The 22,638-nt window shown below is 40.7% G+C and overlaps 1 protein-coding gene across 1 annotated transcript in view; it reads left to right on the top strand.

Moving 5' to 3' along the window:
• Positions 1 to 19,974, top strand: part of ppil2 (peptidylprolyl isomerase (cyclophilin)-like 2) — a 34,422-nt gene extending 14,448 nt beyond the window's left edge. The window contains exons 14-20 of the mRNA XM_085180010.1: positions 1,937 to 1,970; positions 7,694 to 7,811; positions 8,189 to 8,245; positions 13,588 to 13,660; positions 14,138 to 14,200; positions 15,060 to 15,202; positions 17,539 to 19,974. Coding sequence (XP_085036136.1) covers positions 1,937 to 1,970; positions 7,694 to 7,811; positions 8,189 to 8,245; positions 13,588 to 13,660; positions 14,138 to 14,200; positions 15,060 to 15,202; positions 17,539 to 17,641 — 591 coding nt within the window. The 3' untranslated portion in view covers positions 17,642 to 19,974. The remainder of the gene's footprint in view (positions 1 to 1,936; positions 1,971 to 7,693; positions 7,812 to 8,188; positions 8,246 to 13,587; positions 13,661 to 14,137; positions 14,201 to 15,059; positions 15,203 to 17,538) is intronic.
• Positions 19,975 to 22,638: the final 2,664 nt, after the last annotated feature.

Genomic DNA, 22,638 nt, shown 5'->3' with positions numbered 1-22,638 from the left:
ATGGTCTATGCTCGGCCTGCTGCATTTTAACTTAAATGTGGTGGATTTATATTGGCTTAAACAGTGAGTTCACATTATGAAGAAGTCAGGATGACCTGAATATATCTGGGTTCATCCTCCACCCCTGAATAATTACAATCTGTGTTTTATTACATTGGTTTTTGTTGTAATCGTGATAGACTTTATTTGCGTCTCTTCAGCTTAAGCTTTAAACACAGACGAGAATATGAGGCGGCGAGTCTGGTCAGCCGTCGTCTGTGTATTTCAGAGCTGCTGCTTCCATAATTAAAGTGGCTCTGAGTGGACATCTGGTCTCAAGAGGACCCTTACCTTTTTCATTCTGTCCTGTGGCGTTCATTCACACTGGCAAGCTGTGAATTGTTTATACGTAATTACACTGCCACTAGCGCCTTCAGCTTATCCTCCGCAGACCAAAAGGAGAGGAGGCCTCACAGAGAATCATTTCATAGCAACAAACACTTTAAAATCTGTGGTAGTGGCAGTAAAAGCACTGTCACTATAAAGCAGGACCTTTGAATCGCTGAACATCCAGAGATGGTTTTACTTTGAAACATGAGAGGCGCAGACGTGTTGAACATCAACACGATGCAGCCGTCTAATAATTCAGGTTTAATATTAATTGAATAATATGTATACTTATTTACTGTATTAATGGGGAAGCATTACAAGCATTGCTTTTTAAAGCTCTAACATGGGAGACCACTACACTCGAGACGGTGCAGTGTTTGTTTCATGCCACGAGAGATCTTTTGCATTAAAAAAACTTTATTATTATTTGTGTTGCACTATTCAACGAACAGTAAAACAGATTCTAGTGAAAAATAAAACAGTTAAAACAGCAGCAACAAAAGAGCCAATCAGCAGTAAGGAGGAATGAGAGAGGGGGAAGCAGGTTAACAAGAGTGGCAGAAAAACCATAACTGCACGGCTGGCACACTGGGGCGTGCATAGCATAAACAGTACCTAAAACAATATCCTGTTTCCACAAATTATGTTTGAGCAAACATGCTTCTGCTCTTTGTCGTCTCCCTTTCCCTGCAGACGTTCTTTTCTTCTCTGTCACTGAGCGTTTGTTCCTCTGCCCCTGGCTCCTTTTTAGAACATGGCTTCAAAGGCAACAGTGCAAAATGCAGAATAATCATCTGCCTGTGCTGTTAGAAGAAAGTCCAAAAACAGTTGATTCTGTTCATCTGATCACCATTGATCGCTGGTTGTTCATTAATGGTCATGATAATTTACATTATAATGATCAAGGAACTGAGCTGAGTTTTAGTCATAAGCTTTATAATGCTGGAGAAACCTGCAGTCACCTGAGACTGACAAAGTCACCTGGATGATGATGAAACGTTTCTCCCACTGAGAACGTCCAGATGAACAGAATCCACTTTTTGGGGATTTCTTTACCTGGATGGTTGAGCATGCATCAAGACGTTAAAAGTGTTTTCTGCATGGAAGCACAGGAGGCCCACTCAACAAAACTGCTCCACGGTGACGCTGCTGGTCAAAAGTTCAGAAAGCTCTTTAAACAAGAACACTAAAGAAATGCAGAGAACTGTAGAAGCACTCATAGGAACACCGGGCAAGTTTACAATGAACAATAGGGGCCAGTATCCTGGAAAGCTTTGAGTCAGGCTTCTACAGGGAAACGTGACCCCAGGTTGGGTGTTTGGCAAGAAGGGAAACTTTAGTTTTGTCAATTGTGTCGTTTATCGCATGTTTAAAAACTGATGAAACACCCAGAAGCCTCCCATCCAAAAGATAATCAATTTAAAGTCACATTTGGGGAACAAAAACACTTAAAAATGATGTATCATTTGTTCCTGTATTGCAGAACAAAACCCGCATTTAGTTTTTCAGTGTGCAGCAGAGGAAGCTGAGGTCACCCAAAGGTCATTTTTTCTTTTCTTTTTTAAAGATTCAAGGAGGAGACCCGACTGGCACAGGCACAGGTAAGATTAGCACTGCACTTAAACTACATTTTGAATTCATTTGAGTGGTTGAATCATTAATAGTCCCTTTTTGGAAGCTTTGCGCAAATACTGCAAGTCAAGAGTGTTACTAAATACGGGATTACATATTACAAAGCAACAGAGATGATGTGGATAGAGGCGGCTGAGGGTAGAGTGCTGAATGGGGCTGTGGTGAAACACCAATCATCTAGAATATGCTGTAATTTTCCTGCTTTTACAACCACTTTAAAAGCAAAAGTGTAATTGACTGCTAGGCCACATGTAGTTAATTTCCTGCCTTCGTGTCGTCAGAGCCGATGTGAGAGTTTGCAGCACAAAGTGAGCTTTGTGTCTGTGGGCGTCTCTGAACACTATGCAAAACGCATCCAGCATGACAGATTTATAGAGGTGCAGAATTTCTGGCCTGTGGGCAAAATGTTCCTCGTCACCTGGACTGAACAGTGTGTGCACACAACTCCTTAGCAGACCTTCAACCGGACTTAAAGGAGGGATTCTCTGCAGTGCTTAAAGAGGCCGTTCATCCAGAATCAAACTGGCGTGTTTTCCCACTGGCTTGTAGAGCTGTTTATCTTTATAGATAGATTTATTATCAGTGGGTCAGTTTTGGAGATATTGGCTCTAGAGGCGCCTTTTCTTAAATGTAATGGACTCAAATGGTATGCGTAGATTCATGTGAAATATTTTCGTTTTCTCACAGCTGTACGCGTATGTAAGGCCAAACTGCTACTGACCCACTTCCCTTTCTCAGGATTTTGTTATTGTCTGCTAAAGATATCACCCCCCTAATGAGGAAGAGGGCAAACGCTGCCTCTGTCTCTTGTTCTCGCCTGGTCTGTATGCCTTTAATCCTTTGAAAGGCTTTGAAATTTTTAAAAAAGAGCATTTAAAATTAAAAGGTTCAGCAGCAGTGTCTCATGACACGCTGAAGCCATAAAATCCACAGTACTTGCTGTTACAGTTTCATGTAGGAAGTGTTTTCTTCCTGATGTCGTCATCCACCAACCAAAAGAAGCAGGCAGCAAGTTAGCAATAAAGGTCAGCTGAGGATGGACACCATTAGGAAAGAGTTGTTTTTTTTAAGGGCTGAAAACCACCTAACCACACGCTTAATGGAAAACATAACAACCTTTCAAAGGATCTTGCAAAGAAAAGCGTCTGGACTTCTTTAAGTTACTTGAAGACGTTTCACCTTCATCCGAGAAGCTTCTTCAGTTCTAAGGTCAAATGGTGGAGAGTCCCAGATATAAACCTAGTGGGAGTTTCCCCCCACAGAGGGACAAAAGGACCCCCTGATGATCCTCTAATCGCCTGAGCCAAGGTGTGAAACTGGGTGTGGGTCCCAATCAGCCAGGGTTCAGGTGAGCTCATTGTGAAACCTGGCCCCACCCTATCATGTGATTTCCTGAGGTCAGATGGCCCAGGATGTGAGTGGGCGTTAAGGCGTCTGGGGAGGGAACTCAAAACTGGATTATAGATGGCAGAGAGTTGGTGTCGTAAACCACCGCCTCTGTTCAAAGATGGTCACTCACAGTGGACATAGATGCTTCTTTCACTCCTCTTTCAAACCATCTGTCCCTCTGTCCAAAATGTGACCTTTGACCTTAAGATGCAGATGGACAGCTGAGTCTTGTCCTGTGGAGGTGGCTCTTCTGTGTTGTGCCATGCGCTTGTGAAGTGGCTGTTTGGTCTCTCCAATGTAGAGGTCTGGGCATTCCTCGCTGCTGTACAGCAAACACGCTCAGACAAAAACTGGTTCACCCGAAAGACAAAACTCCAAAACACAGACTTAACAATGTCGCATGATAAGGTGGGGCCAGGTTTCACAATGAGCTCACCCGAAACCCTGGCTGATTGGGACCCACACCCAGTTTCACACCTTGGCTCAGGCGATTAGAAGATCATCAGGGGTCCTTTTGTCCCTCTGTGGGGGGAAACTCCCACTAGGTTTATATCTGGGACTCTCCACCATTTGACCTTAGAACTGAAGAAGCCTCTCGGATGAGAGGTGAAACGTCTTCAAGTAACTTAAAGAAGTCCAGACGCTTTTCTTTGCAAGCTCCTTTGACTACGATGACCTGGATGACTGAGAACCTTCACAGACATAACAACCTTTCTTTTCCCCTGTTGAGACTCTTTTGTTTCTGTAAGGCTATTAAGAGAGACAGTAGGTTTCAAGTACGTGATTGTTACTTATCTTGGCAGATCCACAGTGGGCAAAGTATTCCTCTAATCATTTTTAATATTCTGATATTTCTGGGATGGCCTCTGGCATAGTGTCATATACAAGCCTGTTGCTCCCATCATAAAGAATAATAAGCCTCGCCAGCCTCAGGAGAAAAACCCATTACACTGTCCCTAAATCGAGACTCTCGTCATGGGTAGATACGTCATTTTTATTTGCAGGGTGAAACAGTTGCTCGGTGTGCTACAAATAGTTACTGTTCACAATACTTTTGTGTGTTTCCTTTGAGTAATCGGATCATGAGTTCTGGAAAGACGATCTGTAAAACATTTTTTTTAAATATAGCTTTTTTTACTGCCTGCAAGCAAATGCCATCTTGTTCCATTATGTTCAAGAAAAGGCAGACGACTCTACAGCCGATATCTCCAAAAGGCATAAATTAGATTTTGGGTGAACTGCTCTTTTAATAGTCCCAAAGCACGTTGTAGGGTGCAGTCGAGCATGCTGTTTGTGTAATAAAATGAACTGTAGTGAAGGTTTGGAGTGCGACTCTCAATCTGTCGTTTTGCTTTGGACCTTTTGTGGAAACCAAAGCAGATGTGATGAGTTTCACATTGTTTAATGTGAAGTTTAATGTGAAGTTTTCTGAATATCTCAAATGCATGAGGTAAAAAGGGGAGGTAGTGATGTTAAAATAAGTTATTAGGTCATGTTGGAGTGCTTTCCTGTCCGGAGTTTCAGGAATTGCTGAAATATTTTGAGCAAATCTGTCTTTTTCACTTCCTGTATATGACATTCAGCTAACTGCTCACTGTAGCGTTGATGCTTTGCCAAGTTTTGAAAAGCTTCATTTATCTAAAACCCTGCAAGATCAGGTGCTTTGGCCAGAGCTGAGTTTTAAATACTGAACCGTGAAATCGCCGATGCTCATGCTCAGGTACTTAGAAATGCTAAAAAAGAATGTTTATTAGACTGAAGCCGTCTTCACGTCTCTTCCTTTGTTCCCGTTTAGGTCGAGCAAAGTTTAAGTTTGTACCATTGGTTTAATTTGAGGAATATTTGAAATTCCCCACAGAGGGATTTTCACTCTAATTTAATCGTTAACTCGCTGGTGGGAATTAATTTCTCCCTTGGCCCTCCTCTCTCGCTCACCTTCATTTACGATCCATTCATAGCGAGGTAAAATGTCAGCGACTTTATAAATTATACCAAAATGTCACCGGGGGAACGTCGTGGCTGCAGAAGCCTCTACAGAATTGATTGGTTGGTTGTATGCATCGCAAACACACTCACGGGTACATATTGTGCCTACGTGGAGACACACACACATGCACGTACACCAGCTGGCAGCACGCAGGACAGTGAAACACATCTCAGGGCGACAGATCCTTTCCCCTGTTGGGAGCCAATAAGCCCCTGCAGTGCGTATTCCTGTATACTCATTATGATGATTCTTAATGATGAAGTCAGTCTGAATAATGATTCACAGCTGAAGGCTCTCGACACGCCTCCGTGTTCAAGGGCAACCGGGTCTCTTGCCTGTCTCTCTCAGGGTGCAGGAATCTGAATAAGTGGCGCTGGCAGAGCCGCTAACTCGAGTTGTTTTCATACAATCTAATTTGATTTGTTACACAATATAAAAATATAACATGCACTTATGTGGAGCTGAACGCTGAAAACAAGACTTGCACATGTTTCCTTTTTCCTAACAAACTTCAAAGTTGTTTTTGCGTCCACTGTTTCTCACTAAAACCCTCGCCGTGTCCTCGAGGCTCGACGTGTCTCCTTCTGTTGAGCATTTGTTGATGTTTTTATTTTTGAAAGCTGCGTTGCGTTTTCCATCTGTTTATACCAGCTAGCAGTCTCCTTTTTCCCACCCTTAGGGCATGTCAGCTGTGGATCAGCGAGAAACCACAGTTTATTTATACAACCGTGTGGGTCTGTGGATAAATGACAAGCATTTCTTTACTGTACGCACATGACCAATCTGGTTAGGAAGCTCAAAGTGCACTTTTCGTCCTGGTCATGGGACACTCGATCGGTTTGTTTCCCCTCAAGGATATTTAAGGGAGCGTAGGAGTTTGTCCAACCGGTCTATATGTGTTTTGTGGACTTGGACTCGGTCACTGTGGGGAGTGTGGGGTCATTGTTACACCCTGCCTGGCCTGTGTACAACCATAGAGAGAGTCTGGCTCACAGTGGCAGCAGTAGGTTGGACTCTATCCCAGTTAGCCAGGACTGTCCTCTGTCACCAGCTCGGTTAATCATTTTCAGGCAGAATTTTCAGGTGCAGCCAAGCTAGTGCTGTTTGCAGACGATGTGGGTTTGTTCGATTATATTAAACAACAACCTGCAGCTCTCACTGGGGTGTGAAGCACATGGGATGAGAAGGAGCACCACCAAGTCTGAGACCATGGTTCTCAGGCAGAAACGACTTGTTGGCCTAAGTGAAGGAGTGGAAGGGAGTCAGAGCTGCTACTCCTCCACATCAAAGCAGCGCGTTGAGGTGGTTTGGGAATGTGATTAAGATGCCTCTGGGGCTCCTCCTATGAGCGGTGTTTCAGGCGAGTCAGAGCGGGAGGAAACCCCGGTTAGGAAACCCTGGGGCAGAACACACTGGAGAGATTATGTCTTTGCTCAGACGGCTGCTGCTCCAAACTGGACCCGAGTTAATTTAGATTTACTTTCTAAACGAAGAAAAAACTCGTCAGGCATACAAGGGCTTTATTAACTCCTCATGTTACAGCAGTACAAGCCTCAGCAAGGAGAAGTGAACTAGAGTCAGTCTTTCTAAAATGTATTACGAAATCATTCACTCACCATGTATTCTGCATGATTTGGGCTCCATATAGCAGCCATGCTATAACCAACACCAACTTTGTCCTGGTGGGGAGGAGGTCACGGTCCACCCACACAAACACAGCTGAGTTTATTTCTCTCTCTAAAGCATGAAGAGAGAATATTGGTAATTATTTAGCCTTTTATGGTTAATGAGTGGATGGATATGAGAGAGAAAAGTGCCATATAAATATATTTAACTTACTTTACTTGCTTACTTTTTACCTCAGACTTATAGCTCTGCCCGTAGGGGTGTGGGGTCTTTTCCCCAACAGAGTAGCAACATTGGAGAGGAAAGAAACGCATGCACAGTTACATTAAGCTCCAGCAGAGAGAGGCTGGTCTTCAAAATGTGACCAGCGCCCAATAAACACAGCCAGTGAGCCAGGATGCTTAATCCCAAGATCTTGAAAGCTGGACTGCAGGATGTACAGCATCCGTCAACAGTTGCTGCTAACATGACCCAGTGTCTGCAGTGTAAAAGGTTTAGCCTGAGCAAATATTGAAGCTTTACCTGCAGAAACATTTTCAGCCAGAGCGCAAGAAAGTGTTAAAACTGCACGTCAGTTAGGACTCTGAAGCAAATATGTTATTAAGGACTTGACTATTTCTGTTGTTTTCCATCGTGACGTAATGTTTTCTGTTGTTTTCCATCTCTCTGTCGTTCTTTCTCCATCCTCAGGAGGCGAATCCTTCTGGGGAAAACCTTTCAAGGATGAGTTTCGTCCCAACCTATCCCATACCGGCCGGGGGATTCTCAGCATGGCAAACTCTGGTCCAAACACCAACAAATCTCAGTTGTAAGACACATTTTTCCTAAAGTTAGAACAGTTGCCGGCAGGGAATTATGTTGTGTTTCGTCTGTGTCGTTGTCTCTGCTGAGCGTACACAGAAACTCGTGTTAACACAGCCATTACTTCTTTTTACTTTTTTGCTGTTTAGTGTTAAATATCTGTTATAAAAGCCAACTGGGGCACATTTTGTCACACAAGAGCTCTCTGATCATTCAGCGAATATTCCACAGTTCCTTGTTTCCACTATTTCCAGTCTTTTAAACCTCCCTGCTTTAGCTTTTTTAGCCTGTGTGTATTATTGAAGGGTATTTCTCATATTTTGTAAAATAAGGCTGGTTACTATTCCCAAAACTCGTGTAACTTTTTTAAAATTCTCCCTCCAGCTTCATCACATTTCGATCGTGCACCTACCTCGACAGGAAGCACACAGTATTTGGAAGGTAAATCTGTCTTTAAGTGTTATCATATTCACTGTATGTGTGTGCTGTGTCTGTGTTTATTTTTGGGTGTGAAAGGCAACAGTCCTGACAGACAGCTTCCTGCATGTTCTTCCTCTTCTCAGTCCTCACTCCCCATCTCTCCTTCTCACCTCTCATATTATCTTTCATACACGTGGTCCCAGTACTCTGACTTCTAAACCGACTTCTGGTCAAAAGCGGTGAAAAATTTAGGAGGTGCTGAACCTAAACTGATGGCTTTCTCTCTCGCTCTCCCTGCTAAGCGAATGGTCGTCTTTTGCAAAAAGCCTTGACTGTTGTCTAAAAATATTCAGACTGCTTTTAACAGGCTGATTCTTTAGATGCTCAGTGCACTATAAAAGCTTCAGTTTTAACCCTGCAAGCAGCTTTTTTTTTACCGCCTAACCCAGTGTCTTTGCACATTTAACTGAGACCTCGGCAACCAAACCAGATCTGTTTAGGTACTTTACAGAGGACACTGTTTCTGCAGGGTCGTCAAGAATATTTATTATTGTTCAGTTCAATTCAATTCAATTTTATTTATACAGCACCAAATCACAACAAAAGTCGCCTCGAGGCGCTTCATAGATACAGAGGAAAAACCCAACAATCATATGACCCCCTATGAGCAGCACTTTGGCGACAGTGGGAAGGAAAAACTCCCTTTTAACAGGAAGAAACCTCCGGCAGAACCAGGCTCAGGGAGGGGCGGGGCCATCTGCTGTGATTGGTTGGGGTGAGAGAAGGAGTACAAGTACTGAACATAATGTGTTTGTTTTTAATTAATGAGGAAACACTTCATCTTATTAAATAACCTTCATGGGTTGCATGAATGATGTCGAATGGAAAATTAAAAATGTCTAAAGAAACATATAACGCTCGTATTAATGATGTGCGACCACATCCTCAGTGTTTTCTGATTGAGGCGAATCACACTTTCAAACTGCTTCTTTATGCATTTTTAGTTTTTGTAAGTGATTAAATGTTTAGCTTTGGCTTTTTTTATTTATTTATCTTAAAAAAGGGTCACGTTTAAAATGTCTTGTTTTGCTTGACCATAATGACTCGTATAACACGGAGGCATCACTTCATGTAGCCGAAACCAGGAGTCTTTTTTCTCTCTCATGCTGCTCTTTGGTTTCTTTTATTAGCATTTTTTGTGTGTTTGCAAATGTTAAGATTTTTTTTCTTCCTTTATTAGAAGAAAGACAGAAATTTTGGGGTTTGATATGCAACAAACGTCTCGGACTGTATTTTAATGAGTGATGTTCAGATATAGCACCAGCGCTCCAAACTTTATAAACAGAACAAAAACTCTGTCGGGCTCGTCTGGAGCTGAAAGTTTTCTGGGTTGACTTATGATATATTTTTGTGTGCTGACGTGTTAATCCTCATGCTGTTTTAGCCTCGGTGTTGGTGACATGAACATGGGAAGATGCAGAAGATGCACTCTTTATAGTACACAGTATACTGTTTGTAAGAGCCAAAGTTATTGTTTATGTTTTGCCTTTTTGTTAAGGTGGCACAGGTGTGTAGCTTTACCTGCGTCTCAGGTGATGGCATGTGGGTGTGGTCACAGTCTATTTACCTGATGTCAGTGTTCGCAGCAGGGGTTGTTTTTTGTTTTGTTCTTAAAATAAATGCGCAAAGTACAAGTACGACTCATTATGGATTATTGGAGGCGCGTCACAGGGACACAACCAACTCAGCCGGCCGCGGCTTTATTTCCGGATGATAGTCGCAACACTGTTGTTGCTATGACTCTCTTGTTTTATCTCGACATGTTAGGCAGTGGAGCTACGAGACGGTGAATTTTTGTTGTTAATTATTTTCTCAGTTAATCGATTATTATTATTATTATTATTATTATTATTATTAATCTGCATGTGAATTCTGGCTTCACAATATTTTTTTCCTGAAAAGTGACAGGATCGTTTTATTGTCAGAAGTATTTCAGATTAATTTTAATTTTAATTCACTAATTGATGAAGCGTTTTTCTTCCTGTAAAAATGATGTGTTTGTGTTGTTGTGTTTGTGATGTTGTGATGATTTGGCATTCGCTGGATTAGCCCAAACACCTCTGTGTTATTTTATCTGGCAAATGATTTTATTTTGAAAATCGATTGTATAACGCTGGTTCTTTCTACCTTATATAGAGGATGTTTGTTCACATTGCAGGTGCCTGTTGTGCAGACAGGTGGGATCTTAATTTATATCTTAATGTAAATTTGCAAAAGAGGCTCGAGCTGGAAGGCCTAGAGATAAAAACAATGTGTCGGGTCACCGGGAGGTAGGAAAAAGTTTAAAACGTTACAGTTTGATCTGATGCTGCAGGTCAGCGAGTCATCAAGTGTTTGTGCTCATCGGTTCGCCTGAACGTATGAAAGCAGCTGGAGAAAGAGTTTGCAGTTTAAAGAGTGAAGTGAGAGCAACTTCTTAAAATGCTCTGCACCACGGGAGTCACTGACAGACTACGTCAAAACAACGTGACAAAGCTCGAGTGATGAATCCAGTGAGGAGTGTTATCAGCTAAACCTGCAGCTCCTCCTGGCCTCACTGAGCTTTATCAGCGAGTCAGCTTTTTGTTTGGCTGCCTGGACCCAAACCTTTCCATTTTATTTCACACTCACTGCTCCCTGAGTCATTTTTGCCTGCAGAAACCAGCCTTTTAACAGAAAATGCTCAAAACGCTTCTGAATACCTTACATGCTCTGCACTAAATGGCAGACAGGGTTAGTTGAGTGTTTATCAGCCAAAAAGCCCGATTTTTCCAGCAGAGTTGGAAGTGTCTAAAAGCAGAATTAATTGTAGTGAGTGCTGGGCTTCGATTCAGAGCCTGACTCCATGTAAACGCTGTTCTGTTTCTATAGGTTTAAACTGAAAAAGCAGCTGTTTGCTGATGTTCACAGCTTATTTAGCTGTCCCCATGTGCAGATGTTCATTCACTAAGCTGCGTGACACACTGGCATCATAATTCACGTTTACCTTTTTGTTTTTCATGATGAGTTTATGTATATATATATTTATTTATTCTATATTTGATTAATGCTCGAATTGTTTTTCTGTGTCATCAGAGAGTTTCAGTATAAACTGTCTGTAGGTGCCACGTTTTCACTGATTACAGCATGATTTTAAGTGCTGTATAGATTATCTGACGTAAACATGTTTTATATGTGCATCTTGTTAAAACCACCAAATCAAACCCAGCTGCAAACTACTGTGTAATTTCCACATCTACAGAACAGTATTCATTAATATTTATATAGTTTTACTTATAAAGCTTAAAGTTTCAGAGCCCTAGTGTAGAGGGATCAAGTTACAAATAAACTGTAAAATTAGAATATATTAACTTGAATTAAAATATTTCTTTTACCGCTCTGTGCACTAAATCCCAACAATTTAACAATTTTCTACAGCGTTTTTATAATGTTTATAATATAATATTTTGACTATAATATTTTATCATCATCACTCAATGATGTCTGATTGGATAAGATAAGATAAGATAAAAGATAATATGGTGGGTGGGTTCCTCTGGGAAATTTGGTGTAGGCAGCGCTCATAAGGATTGATGTGTGAAACAAGCACAGGGCCTGAAGCAGACAGCTGCCTCTAACCACCATCTGAAAGCTGCGGTTTTAGATTTTGTTAAGCCAACTAACACAAAATGGTCCAGCTGTGTTGAACTTCCTTTGTCGTACACCTCTCAGGGGCCTGAGAGTCTCCATAAGAGTCTACACCTAAACTGAGTTGATTAACTGTGACGATGGGAAACTGCAGAGTTTCCAGCTCCAGAAAGACTCATCAGAGTTTCTAATAAGCTGAAATACATTTGCCAGTACAAAATGATAGAAATCCTGGTGTGAGGTTTGGCATGTGTAGCAGTCATAACCTTACAATGGTGCATTCATGTCAAATAAGATGATGATGCTGGCATTCATACAGCTGTGGTAGAAACCCACACATAGTCGCTCCAATGGTCAGCAGGACGAGCAGGGGAGCAACTGAAGGCTGAATGCAAGCTAAAGAAAGAGTTTTACAGATCAAGTCAAGCTCGTCCTCCGTTACTGACTCAATGCAGATAGAAGAATCCCAGCTGATGGGTTTTCATGATGAAATCATCATACATCTCACGATACGATATTATCACGATACTTAACGCACGATACGATATTATTGCAATTTTTAAAAATATTTTGCGATATTCAGATTCTGTACATAAAGGTAAACTTTATCAATATTCATTTTCTCTAATATCAAAGTCTCACACTCAGTCTTTCTCTCATTTCAGTTTTATTGTTGACAAACTGAACGGTTTGTATTACAGTCTAGTCCAACTTAACTGAATCAACCATCTGGTACAATTATAGCTATTCTGAACTATGCAGTTTATGAAAACTATGCAGCCCCTTCAGCAACTGAAGAATTTGAAAGTAAATTAAAACAAAATATAATTTTACATTAAATAAAAAAGTTTTAAACTTAATTAAAATAAAACATGTCTTAAATTAAAATAAGTAAACTGTCATGTTTATTGCTGCCAAAAACAAGTTAAACACATTTGGACAGTGAAGGAATGTCAGGATTCTTGCTCAGAAAAAGGATCAACATGCTCTGAAGTCAGAGCACAAAAACCTTTTTGTAACAAAATATCGATTTCTGCTGTCCCTGTATCGATACATTATTAGCAAACAAAATATCACCATACTACACAGTATCGATTTTTTCCCCCACCCCTAGTTCCCAGCCTGAATATATACATCATTATTGTGTAATTGCACTGTGCTCATCCATAACACATGGATGTATGAAACATGTCGCCTGTTGGTTTGTGAAGACTCGTTTTGAAGTGTTCTGAAACTGGACGTGAGAGGCGTCAGTCCAGGAGTGACCGAGCCCTCACGTCAGTCAGTGACTGGCCATTAAAAAAGCTGCAGGTTAAAGTCCTGGAATCTGTTGGTGTTTACACGCGTGAAATGAATCGACTCATTATCAGTCAGAAAGGAAGGTAAAAGTCAAACACCCTCCTGCAGTGGAAGGTGAGCGCAGGGCAATCACAGTTCAGCTGTCTTAATGTAGATGGATCAGCTCATGGCGACGTAAGCTCCATCATGCTCCTCGCTCTCATCACTCTTAACATGGATGTGTCATTTTAAATGGTAAAACTGGGAATGAATTATTCAGCAGTCTGAGTTTCTCATGGCTACATTTTCATGATTTATGACAGATACGATCCTCTTCCTGGCAAAGGTCGGCATGATGGGACCTTTGTCAGGACTCGGCAGCGTATAAAATGAAGGACGTGTTGTTTTTTCTGTTGCAGGGTGGTCGGTGGATTTGAGACTCTCACAGCCATGGAGAACGTGGAGAGCGATCCCAAAACAGACAAACCAAAGGTATGAAGCAGTGAGGTATAAGGTTGGCTTGTAAATGTTTGAAAAGACGTATCACTCCACAGGTTTGTTGTATGTCCGATTTTTTACATTTTAAATGGTTGAGCTGTAGTTTTAAAATGAGTTAAAATTTCTGGATCGGAAACATTAAAAGCAGCTGAGGAGAACAAGACGTCATGCCACGGATACACAGATCATCTGAAGGTCAGATACTGGGACTAGAAACGATGCAGGGAGCGTGAGAGTTCTGTTTAACAGCTGTACACAACAAAGAAATCCAGCAGCAGTTTCCAAGTTTACCTTAAAGTTAAATCAATGAATAAAAATTGGACTAGTTATGAATTTAGACCCTTTATTTTCAACCAGTATTTTTTATTTTAACTAGAACATATTTTAACCTGGATTAAGAGTGTGTAATAGAAGCTACATGCTTTATCATTTCCACATCATTTAATGCTTTAATGTTTGTTTGTTCCACAGTCGGAGATCAAGATCATAAGCACGACAGTGTTCGTGGACCCGTATGAAGAAGCTGATGCTCAGGTTTGAATTTTTCTCTATGACGTGACTGTCAAACCATAAATATCTTTATAGTAGAGACGTTTCAGAGGGAAACTTAAGAATTTGTGTTTGTGTTTCTGAGAAGTCTAGAATTCCCTTATCGAGTTTTTAAATGAAAATGCCAACTGTGTAGATAAAGTAGTTCCTGTGGGAGGGGCTTAAGGTGTACAGGCGTGTACAGTGTGGCACTTGGGGGTTGATTTGCTTGTTGCCCAATAGTGATGTTGCTAACCTCTTGAAAAGTTTGTTCTTTTGAGCAGTTTTAAAAGTTTGTAGTTTTTATTCAGAGCCATCACGCTCTGCCTCGTCTGGCTGGTAAAGATAATTCCCACCTCTGCTCGTGCTCGAGGCCTCTTACAGTCTGCGCCAGCACTGACCAGCGCCACAGATCACATTGGTTTCCTCTAACGTTCTCCTTCAGATGCCTCAGGATCGAGAAACTCTGGTGGTGCAGAGCTCAGTAAAAAATTTAAGTTAAGCTACCCTCAAGCTTGAAAACTGTAGCCGCAGAGCCAGCTCTCATCGCCGGTGATGATCCTCGAAAGTCGAGTCAGTTTGAAAAAGAAGCGGACTGTAAACTTCAGAGTGTGCAGTGCAAGTAGTCGGCATGGGATTTCTAGTCAGCAGTCTAAAAATAGCAGCTGTTTGGACACGACTGAGATGTTGACCTTGAACAGGAGATCGGAGGAATGTAAAGCAGATAAGCTTTTTGATTTTTATAGGTCTGCTTCACGGAGTGTCCGGTCACAGCTCTTATATTGACAAACCTGTGTCAGAGTTATTACTCAAACCCATCTATCCTGTGAGTTTTGTGTGGATTGACATGATTTTTGCCTCTCAGATTGCCGCGGAGCGAGAAAAGGAGGTACAGAAGCAGGAGGAGGAGAAACAGCAGGCCAACGTCGCCCTGAAGAAAGCCAAAGAGGAGCGGGCGCCAAAAACCTTCAAAGCAGGTGTTGGAAAATACATCAACCCTGCCACAATGTAAGGAACACACGTGAATACAGATTACTACAGCCTCCCTGTGCTTTTGATGCAGAAATGACTCATTCATGTGCACCAGCGAGACGATGAAAGCTGCAAACACGAGTTAAAGAGCGTTTCTTTCCACTCCGGTGACAGAATTTACATTAAAAAGTTGCAGCGTTTTCTCACCGTCTGATGTAAGAGACTAGAGAAAGTGGAAAGCAATGAATGGATGATAAAGTCTGATTATATAGCAGCATAGCAAGAGAGAATGGGAATAGGCATATTGTATGAAATTGCCAGTTATAGAGAAGATTGCCAATTTTCCCCACAGGGATAATTCAGGGTTATTATCCATAACATATTGTTGATATTCCTTTTGTTTTCACATGTTTTGGCATAATATTTAGAACAACTTTAACTTTTTATTGCTCAAGTTTTCTGTTCAAATTTCTCAGTCGCTGGGTTATAAAACAGATGGATCCAAACAATAGAGTTTTGTCCTCTGGCTCTATTTTATTAGTCCATAAAGGGCCTCTTATGGTGTTTTATGGGATCATTCTTTTGGGAGGTTTTAATCTATCGTGTTAAGCTTTTAACTGTGTTGTAATGCGGTTAGTTAAAATTTGAAGAAGCAGTCGTGCTGCAGCTGTGGTTTGAGTTTTGATATGGATCATAATTTGTTTTTGGCTGAATTTGTTTTTCTTTTTAACTTTGTTTCCACCAGCTGTTTTTGTTTGTTTGTTTGTTTTTATAGCAAAATGCAGGAGAGACAGGTACAGGTCTAGATCATGACGTTTAGCCTATTATATCGCTGCCACAAGGTATCAGGATGCCGTGGTCATCGGTGGTCCCACAGAAGCAGTGGGACGATCAGACTGCGGAGCAGATTCACGTCAGTGTGTGGGACTGTAGCCTGAGCTTTATAACATTAACTGTAATCGTGTCACAGTGGAAAAATAATCAAATGAGTAGTTGAATGAATTTTTCTCTCCAATTTATTCATCAGAGCGTGAATGTTGGATAGAAAGCACTTGTAGAAAAACGAGCTGGTGTGAATAAAGCAGTATATAAGAACCAGTCCATTTACCAGACAAAACGGGACATTTCCTCAGTCTCTAAGGAACCGTTAGAAGCATTAAAACATTATTAACCCTTTAAAACCGGTCAGAGCGGCACGCTCCGTTTTGCGTAACTATTTTTAAATCCCGGTAGCTCTGCAACCACGTGAGCTAGCGCAATAATTTTTTTTGCATATGAAACCGGAGGAGTTGTACTTACATCTTATGCCATCAGCTTGTCCTCGGTCACAGTTTCCTTCCACATATAACTTTGCAAAAACTGCATAAAAAGCACTTGCAGCAACAAAAACATAATATTCCAGAAACACGCTTTGCTGATCTGATCAGCTGTTCGTAACACTTCCTACGTCCATCAGCGTGAACTTTCACATGTCCGCCATGACCTGCCCGAAACCGGAAGTGACGTCATTTTTGCGGAAATGTAGTTTTTACCATCAGGGCCTCATGAGCCTATACTGGTGTTTTTAAAAGTTATGTTTGACTTTCTGACTTTCTGTGTGGTTTCTGGGATGCTTAGGACTCATATTGCACTGCTGGAAATAGTTTATTTTGATGCATATGCTGCTTTTTTGCAAATTTGCATTATAATATTTATTTTCGTTTTTCCTGCAGTATATAAAAATTGGTGTATTTCAAAAATAAAACTATGAAGACACTCAAAATAAATTTCCTGTGGTGGGAAACTATTTTGTACAACTTTTTTGTATTTACAGTTTTGAGGGATAAGCCTCTTAAATTTCTCTAACTAGAAATATATGTTAAAAAAACAAAAACGATTTTCAATTTTTTTGTAGTTTATTGCACTTTTTTGCAATTTATGTAATTACTATGCACTTAATGCAGACATATTATTAAAATGTAGGCTGTAATGGTTGTATTGATGTATAGCAACTTGAAATGCTCCCAAAAATGGCTCCACAGCATGTAAACATATAATATAAGCTCTGGCGGACTTGGTTCTATGGTAGGTCTTAAAGGGTTAAATGTATTTTAACCATGTACAGACCAATCTGTCAATGAATCGATCAACAGAAAACTCAGCAGTGCTTTTAGGCCACAAAGACTGAAGGTACGCCGCCCCGCCTCTTTTTTGGGTCGACTTTTACTTTCACTAAGAAGAAATGCCTGAAAATATGAGCCCAGCATGCAGACGAGGACACACACAACAGAATTTACAAAGAACAGAGTTATAAGAAAGATCAAAGAATTATCTGCAAGAAGCAAAATGTAAATGGATCTTCGTGTGTTCATGTTCTGCTTCTTTTCTCTCAGAAAACGTTCAGCTGCTGAAGATGAAAGCGCTCCGTCCACCAGCGGCACGGCAGCCAAGAAGTCCAAAGGCAAAACCAGCTTCGGAGACTTCAGCTCCTGGTAGCACTGACACATTCTCAATTTACCAGATTGTATCTTTACTGGTCAGAATGGCAACCAGCAGAATTACTTTTATTCTTTTTTTGTGTAATGTTTTTCTTCTCAGTAGCATCGGCTTTTTGACAACTATCAATTAAAGCTTCTTTTTTCATAAAGTCTGTTTTCTTCATTATTAAATAATCATTATTATACATTATTACATTATTATAATCTTATCGGTATTTGGATTAAATATCTCACTGATGTTTCGTCCTGGATGGTTTAATAAGTGTTGCTATGCTACTACAGTTAGCTGCTTGCTAGCAACACTGGCATAATTAATGTAGAGTGTCTATAGTAAACAAAAGCTATATGTTTATGGGTTCAGTGGCTAGTTTCACATCTTTATAGAACATGTAAGGTCTCTTAAACAGATCCACGTCTCGTTTGAGTGATGCCTCATTAAACAAGGAGGACTTTACGGCGGCTACGTTCATCTTTTATGTACAGTCTATGCACACATCGTGCAGCACTGGAGTTAAAGGCTGTTTGAATCAGATATAAAACCTGTGCAGACAGATCATCTCCGCTGAGGCTTCTGCACGGCACAGATGATAAAGTGTATTTAACACGTTTTCAAACCCGACAGTCAGATAGCCTCCTGTGAGCAGCACCCAGTGATAGTGGGGAGGAAGAAGTCATGTTTACCAGCCTACGAAATGTAACTAAAGCGTGGTTCAGCTCAGGACTGATGGTGGATATGCAGGTGGCTCATAGAGCAGTGCTCGAGAAGCAGTGTGGAAAAGTCTTTGACCTAATCTTGCAGCATCTAGAGCAGGGGTGGGGAAGTCGAGGGCCGGGCTCCTGCAGGTTTTAGATGGTCCTTGATCCATCACGGTTGATTTAAATGGTTAAATTACCTCATCAACATGTCCTGAAGTTCTCCAGAGGCCTGGGAATGAACTTATCATTGGATTCGGGTGTGTTGACCCAGGGTGGGATCTAAAACCTGCAGGACACCGGCTCCTGGGGCCTGGAGTTCCCCATCCTGATCTCGAGCGATGAGCCTCAAAGCTCACTGTACTCGAAAGAAAAAAGCTCTTAAGTGGTTTTTTTTTTCATGTTTTCTGAATTTCATAGTTCATAAAGTTAATATTTTCTAACAAGAAAAAAGATGGGCCAGTGATTTTCGAGCACTGCTTCTCTTCACCTCACAAACTCAATAGTTTGATATTTTCTCATTCTGGTTCAAATCACCACAAAATAATTTTTTCAACAGAGCTTCAGGGTTTGAATCTTTTATTTTTTTATTTTTCTTTGACAAAAACCTTATTATTCACTGCTCTCATTCAACAGCACCAAGAAAATGTATGAAAATGTGAAAATACTTTCAGTTCTTGAGTTTTCATTGAACAACACTCAAGGAAATCAGACTGCGGTGACTGACGGACAGCTACAGGTCTGATTATCGCCTCGTTTGTTCTCGTGTTTATAGTTGCGTCTGTATTGATTCATTGTTTTCATGCATTTTAAATAAATGTTCAGAGACATCCCTTTTATGTGAGAGCATAATTTGAAAATTACATTTCATACATCCACTGTGGAGACTTCACAAAGCTTCTATAGAAAACGATCAGACTAAACCAAAGAAAGATCTGAACTTACTGCCTACAAATTGACGTTGGATCGATGTTTTCAACACATAACAACACAACTTGTGACTCTCTATCATTTATTGTTTTGTTTTTTAGGTCATTTTAAGTTTTTTGGACAAAGCCTGAAGAATATTTTATTTATTTATGTGTTTTTTTCCTGCTCTCGTGTTTCCTGACAAATACAGATTCTGCGTTTTTCTTCCATAAACCCGTCTTGTGTTTTAAAATGTTTTAAAGCAGCAAAATCAAAACTTGCAGTCTCATGCAGATGTGATAATATGTGGTAACATCCATGTTTTTACTTGCAGTTCATTTTATTCTTCTTCTTGATGCTCAACAGTGACTCCCACACCTTATTGGACTAATCTTTGGTTGTTTGCAATCATCTAAGAAACCTTTATGGGGCTTTTGAGGATTTTCCACTTGGTGATTGTGACTGCAGTGAAAGGTTTATATGCAGGAAGCTGACGTTTTTGGCTGATCACTCCTCCGGTCATGTAATTCCTCCAACCTCAGAACAATGTGAAATGAGCACCGTGGGCATTAAGTAATTTTTCCTATAACCCATTGGTCCTGGGAAACATCACTTCCTATACACTATAAATATTTCTCGGAATTACCAAAGTATCAGGTGTTCTGGGCAGGAAGTGTGAAAGCTTTCACTGGATGAGTATTAAATCATTAGCTCTAAATCTGAAGGCTGCGTGGGATCGGCCCTTTAAAGATCCTTGTTGTGCTGTTGCAGAAGACCTATTGGCAATGGCCCCCTTGTGTCACATAATGTAATTTATTGGATGCTTGGTTATCGCCCTAATGCTGCTCCACTCAAGTCTCGTCATTTAGCGTTGCTCTTGGCAGCAGTTGCTACGCTTTGGGCTTTTACCTGAATGAATACACCCTTGAGTGTCCTAAGTTTCTCCCTCGTCTGAGTGAGATTAAGCTTTGTAAACACAGGGAGGTGGAAAATGAAGCTGGTGCCCTCCAAAACTTGAACTTCTTGACCTATACGATTATCCTTTTCACACATGGAGCGCTAAAACGGCGCTGCAGCGTGACGGACACATTCGTTCTCACAACTGTCCCGTCAGCAGAGCAGCTGACATGAATTCCTGCAGGTTCTCAGATGCTGATGTCACTAACAGAATGAATAATTAAGGTCTGTGCTGCTTGAAAGCATTGGCTGGGCAATTTGAGACTGACGAGTGACATGTAAACAGTAACGTTAAACTGTGTGTTGTTTACATAATGAAGTCAAGTGGTTGAGCCAGGGGGAGGCTAAGCATGTACCGGGTTACAGTGTATATGAAACTTTCATACACAGTAGTTTTTCTTTATCCAAAAACATCTTTATAAACGTTTGAAATAAACAAAATCTGATTTGAGTTTTAGAAAATAACAAATTATATTGGGAAGATTTAGAAGATGTTTAATTAAAAAAATCTTGCTCGTATTTTAATACCTGTTCTGAAGTTCAGGACAGTGCATGTTCACTTGTTAAAGCCACACAAGCAAATTGTAAAACTGATTTATTCTTCTTAATTTTTGAGCCTTGAAAGTAGCGATCGAGACCATAAATCAATCGAGAGCGAGCTGAGTGCCACTTTCATGGACTTCTATACGGTTGTTTTAAGAAATCCGCAACTGCTTTACTTTTCAGACCCACAACTAACATAATTTATTACAGTTTGTACTGTTTGATTTACACATAATACTTTTAATGCATTTTATTAGTGCAGGTTTAATAACTGCTGTAAATCACTTTGGTTCTATTTTAGCACAAAAATGATGCAAAACTTTGAAATGCCAAAGTTTCTTCACTGAATCGAACCATTAAAATATGTCCTTGAAATCACTCCCTTTCAAACAGTTCCTCCTAACTCGTCACATACTGTCGATTGGTCACAATAATTAGCTTTGGTTATCCATATTTCAGGGTGAACGTTTGTTCAGTGGAGTTCAGCAGGACTCCTTCAGCATCTGAAATGAGACCATGGACATAACGTCTCTGCTGGTGTTGGTTTTTAACCACTGCGACCGAGAGACGGTCAGAAACTTTTGTTTGATGTGTTATACATCTTAAAAGGGTGAATTTTTGTCTCAAACCAAGGTTATACCCCCAAACCCAAACACCGAGGTCTCAGAAGAAGACCGCATAGGAGTAGAGGCAAGAATAAAAGCAAACACCTCTGACTGATGCAGCTCGAACACTGACAAACCACCTGAAGGCTGCTTATAAGCAGTGTTGGGAAGGTTACTTTTAAAATGTATTCCATTACAGATTACATGCCCCAAAATGTATTCTGTAACGTGTTCCGTTACGTTACTCAATGAGAGTAACGTATTCTGAATACTTTGGATTACTTAATATATTATCATGCTGTTTACAACTACATGAATGTACTATTGCTGTGATTTATTACTGTTACTGAAGGTCCGCGGCTCCGAACCGTAGTAAAGGGACCTCTGGCTAATACGGTGGGTTCTGTGTCGGGCTAGTAGCCGAAAACTAGATTTACTTTGTTGTCTGGGTCAACTTTGCTAGTGAGAGACAGAGAGAGGCGTTGAAAGGCTGCTCCAACAGAGCTTATTGTTTCAGAGGAAAACACGAACACGGTGTACAGTCGAGTCTTAATAGCTTACTTACAACTGGGCTCGTCAGGCTCTCTTCTTGGCTGCAGTGGTTATTATTATATTTACATGCTTCCAGCTCCCTTTTTTGCTCGATGACAGCTCGTACTTTTCCTTTTTCTCCCTCCCTCGCTCACAGACACATAACGGGTATGGCAGTCCATTCTAATATGGTCATGGAAGCCCCACCCAACTTTGCTATTTGAACTTTTTGTTTGCGAGGGACAGCCAATCAGAAGAGGTTTAGCTTAAAGGAGAGCTAAATTAGCTTGTGTCACACAGAGGATGATTGAGGGGTGGCACCAAGGTTGTTGTGGACTGTAAATCAGTGAAATTACGTTGATTTGAGGCTTTCAGATTTTGATACAGAAAAATTCCTGATTGAACTTTTCTCCAGTCAAAGTTGAAGTTTTGCTGTTTGATAAATCTGAGAAGCCAGATTTGCTCCTCCAGCTTTCAGGACGCAGGATTATTTTTATTTCTGTATTTCAGGCTACAAATATGTGATTGGGTGATGATGTGGAGCAAAGTTAAGATGTAAAGTATTTGAATTGTTGTCAAATCTAATCTGGGCAGCCAAATTCGTTCCAGTTTTACATTTTAAGAGTATTTTTTATTGAGCAGAACAGTTTCTCAAAGTAATGACTAAAGTTGGCACTGGATGTCCTTTAAAACATCAACCACTGAAATATTCTTGGTAAATGCACAAAGAACAGGCTCCAACAGCATCTCATTTTCT

This window comes from Neolamprologus multifasciatus, chromosome 12 (assembly GCF_963576455.1).
Source record: "Neolamprologus multifasciatus chromosome 12, fNeoMul1.2, whole genome shotgun sequence".
In the NCBI taxonomy this organism is placed as follows: Eukaryota; Metazoa; Chordata; class Actinopteri; order Cichliformes; family Cichlidae; genus Neolamprologus; species Neolamprologus multifasciatus.
The sequence above is the reverse complement of the archived record's forward strand: the minus strand, read 5'-3'. Positions and strand labels throughout refer to the sequence as shown.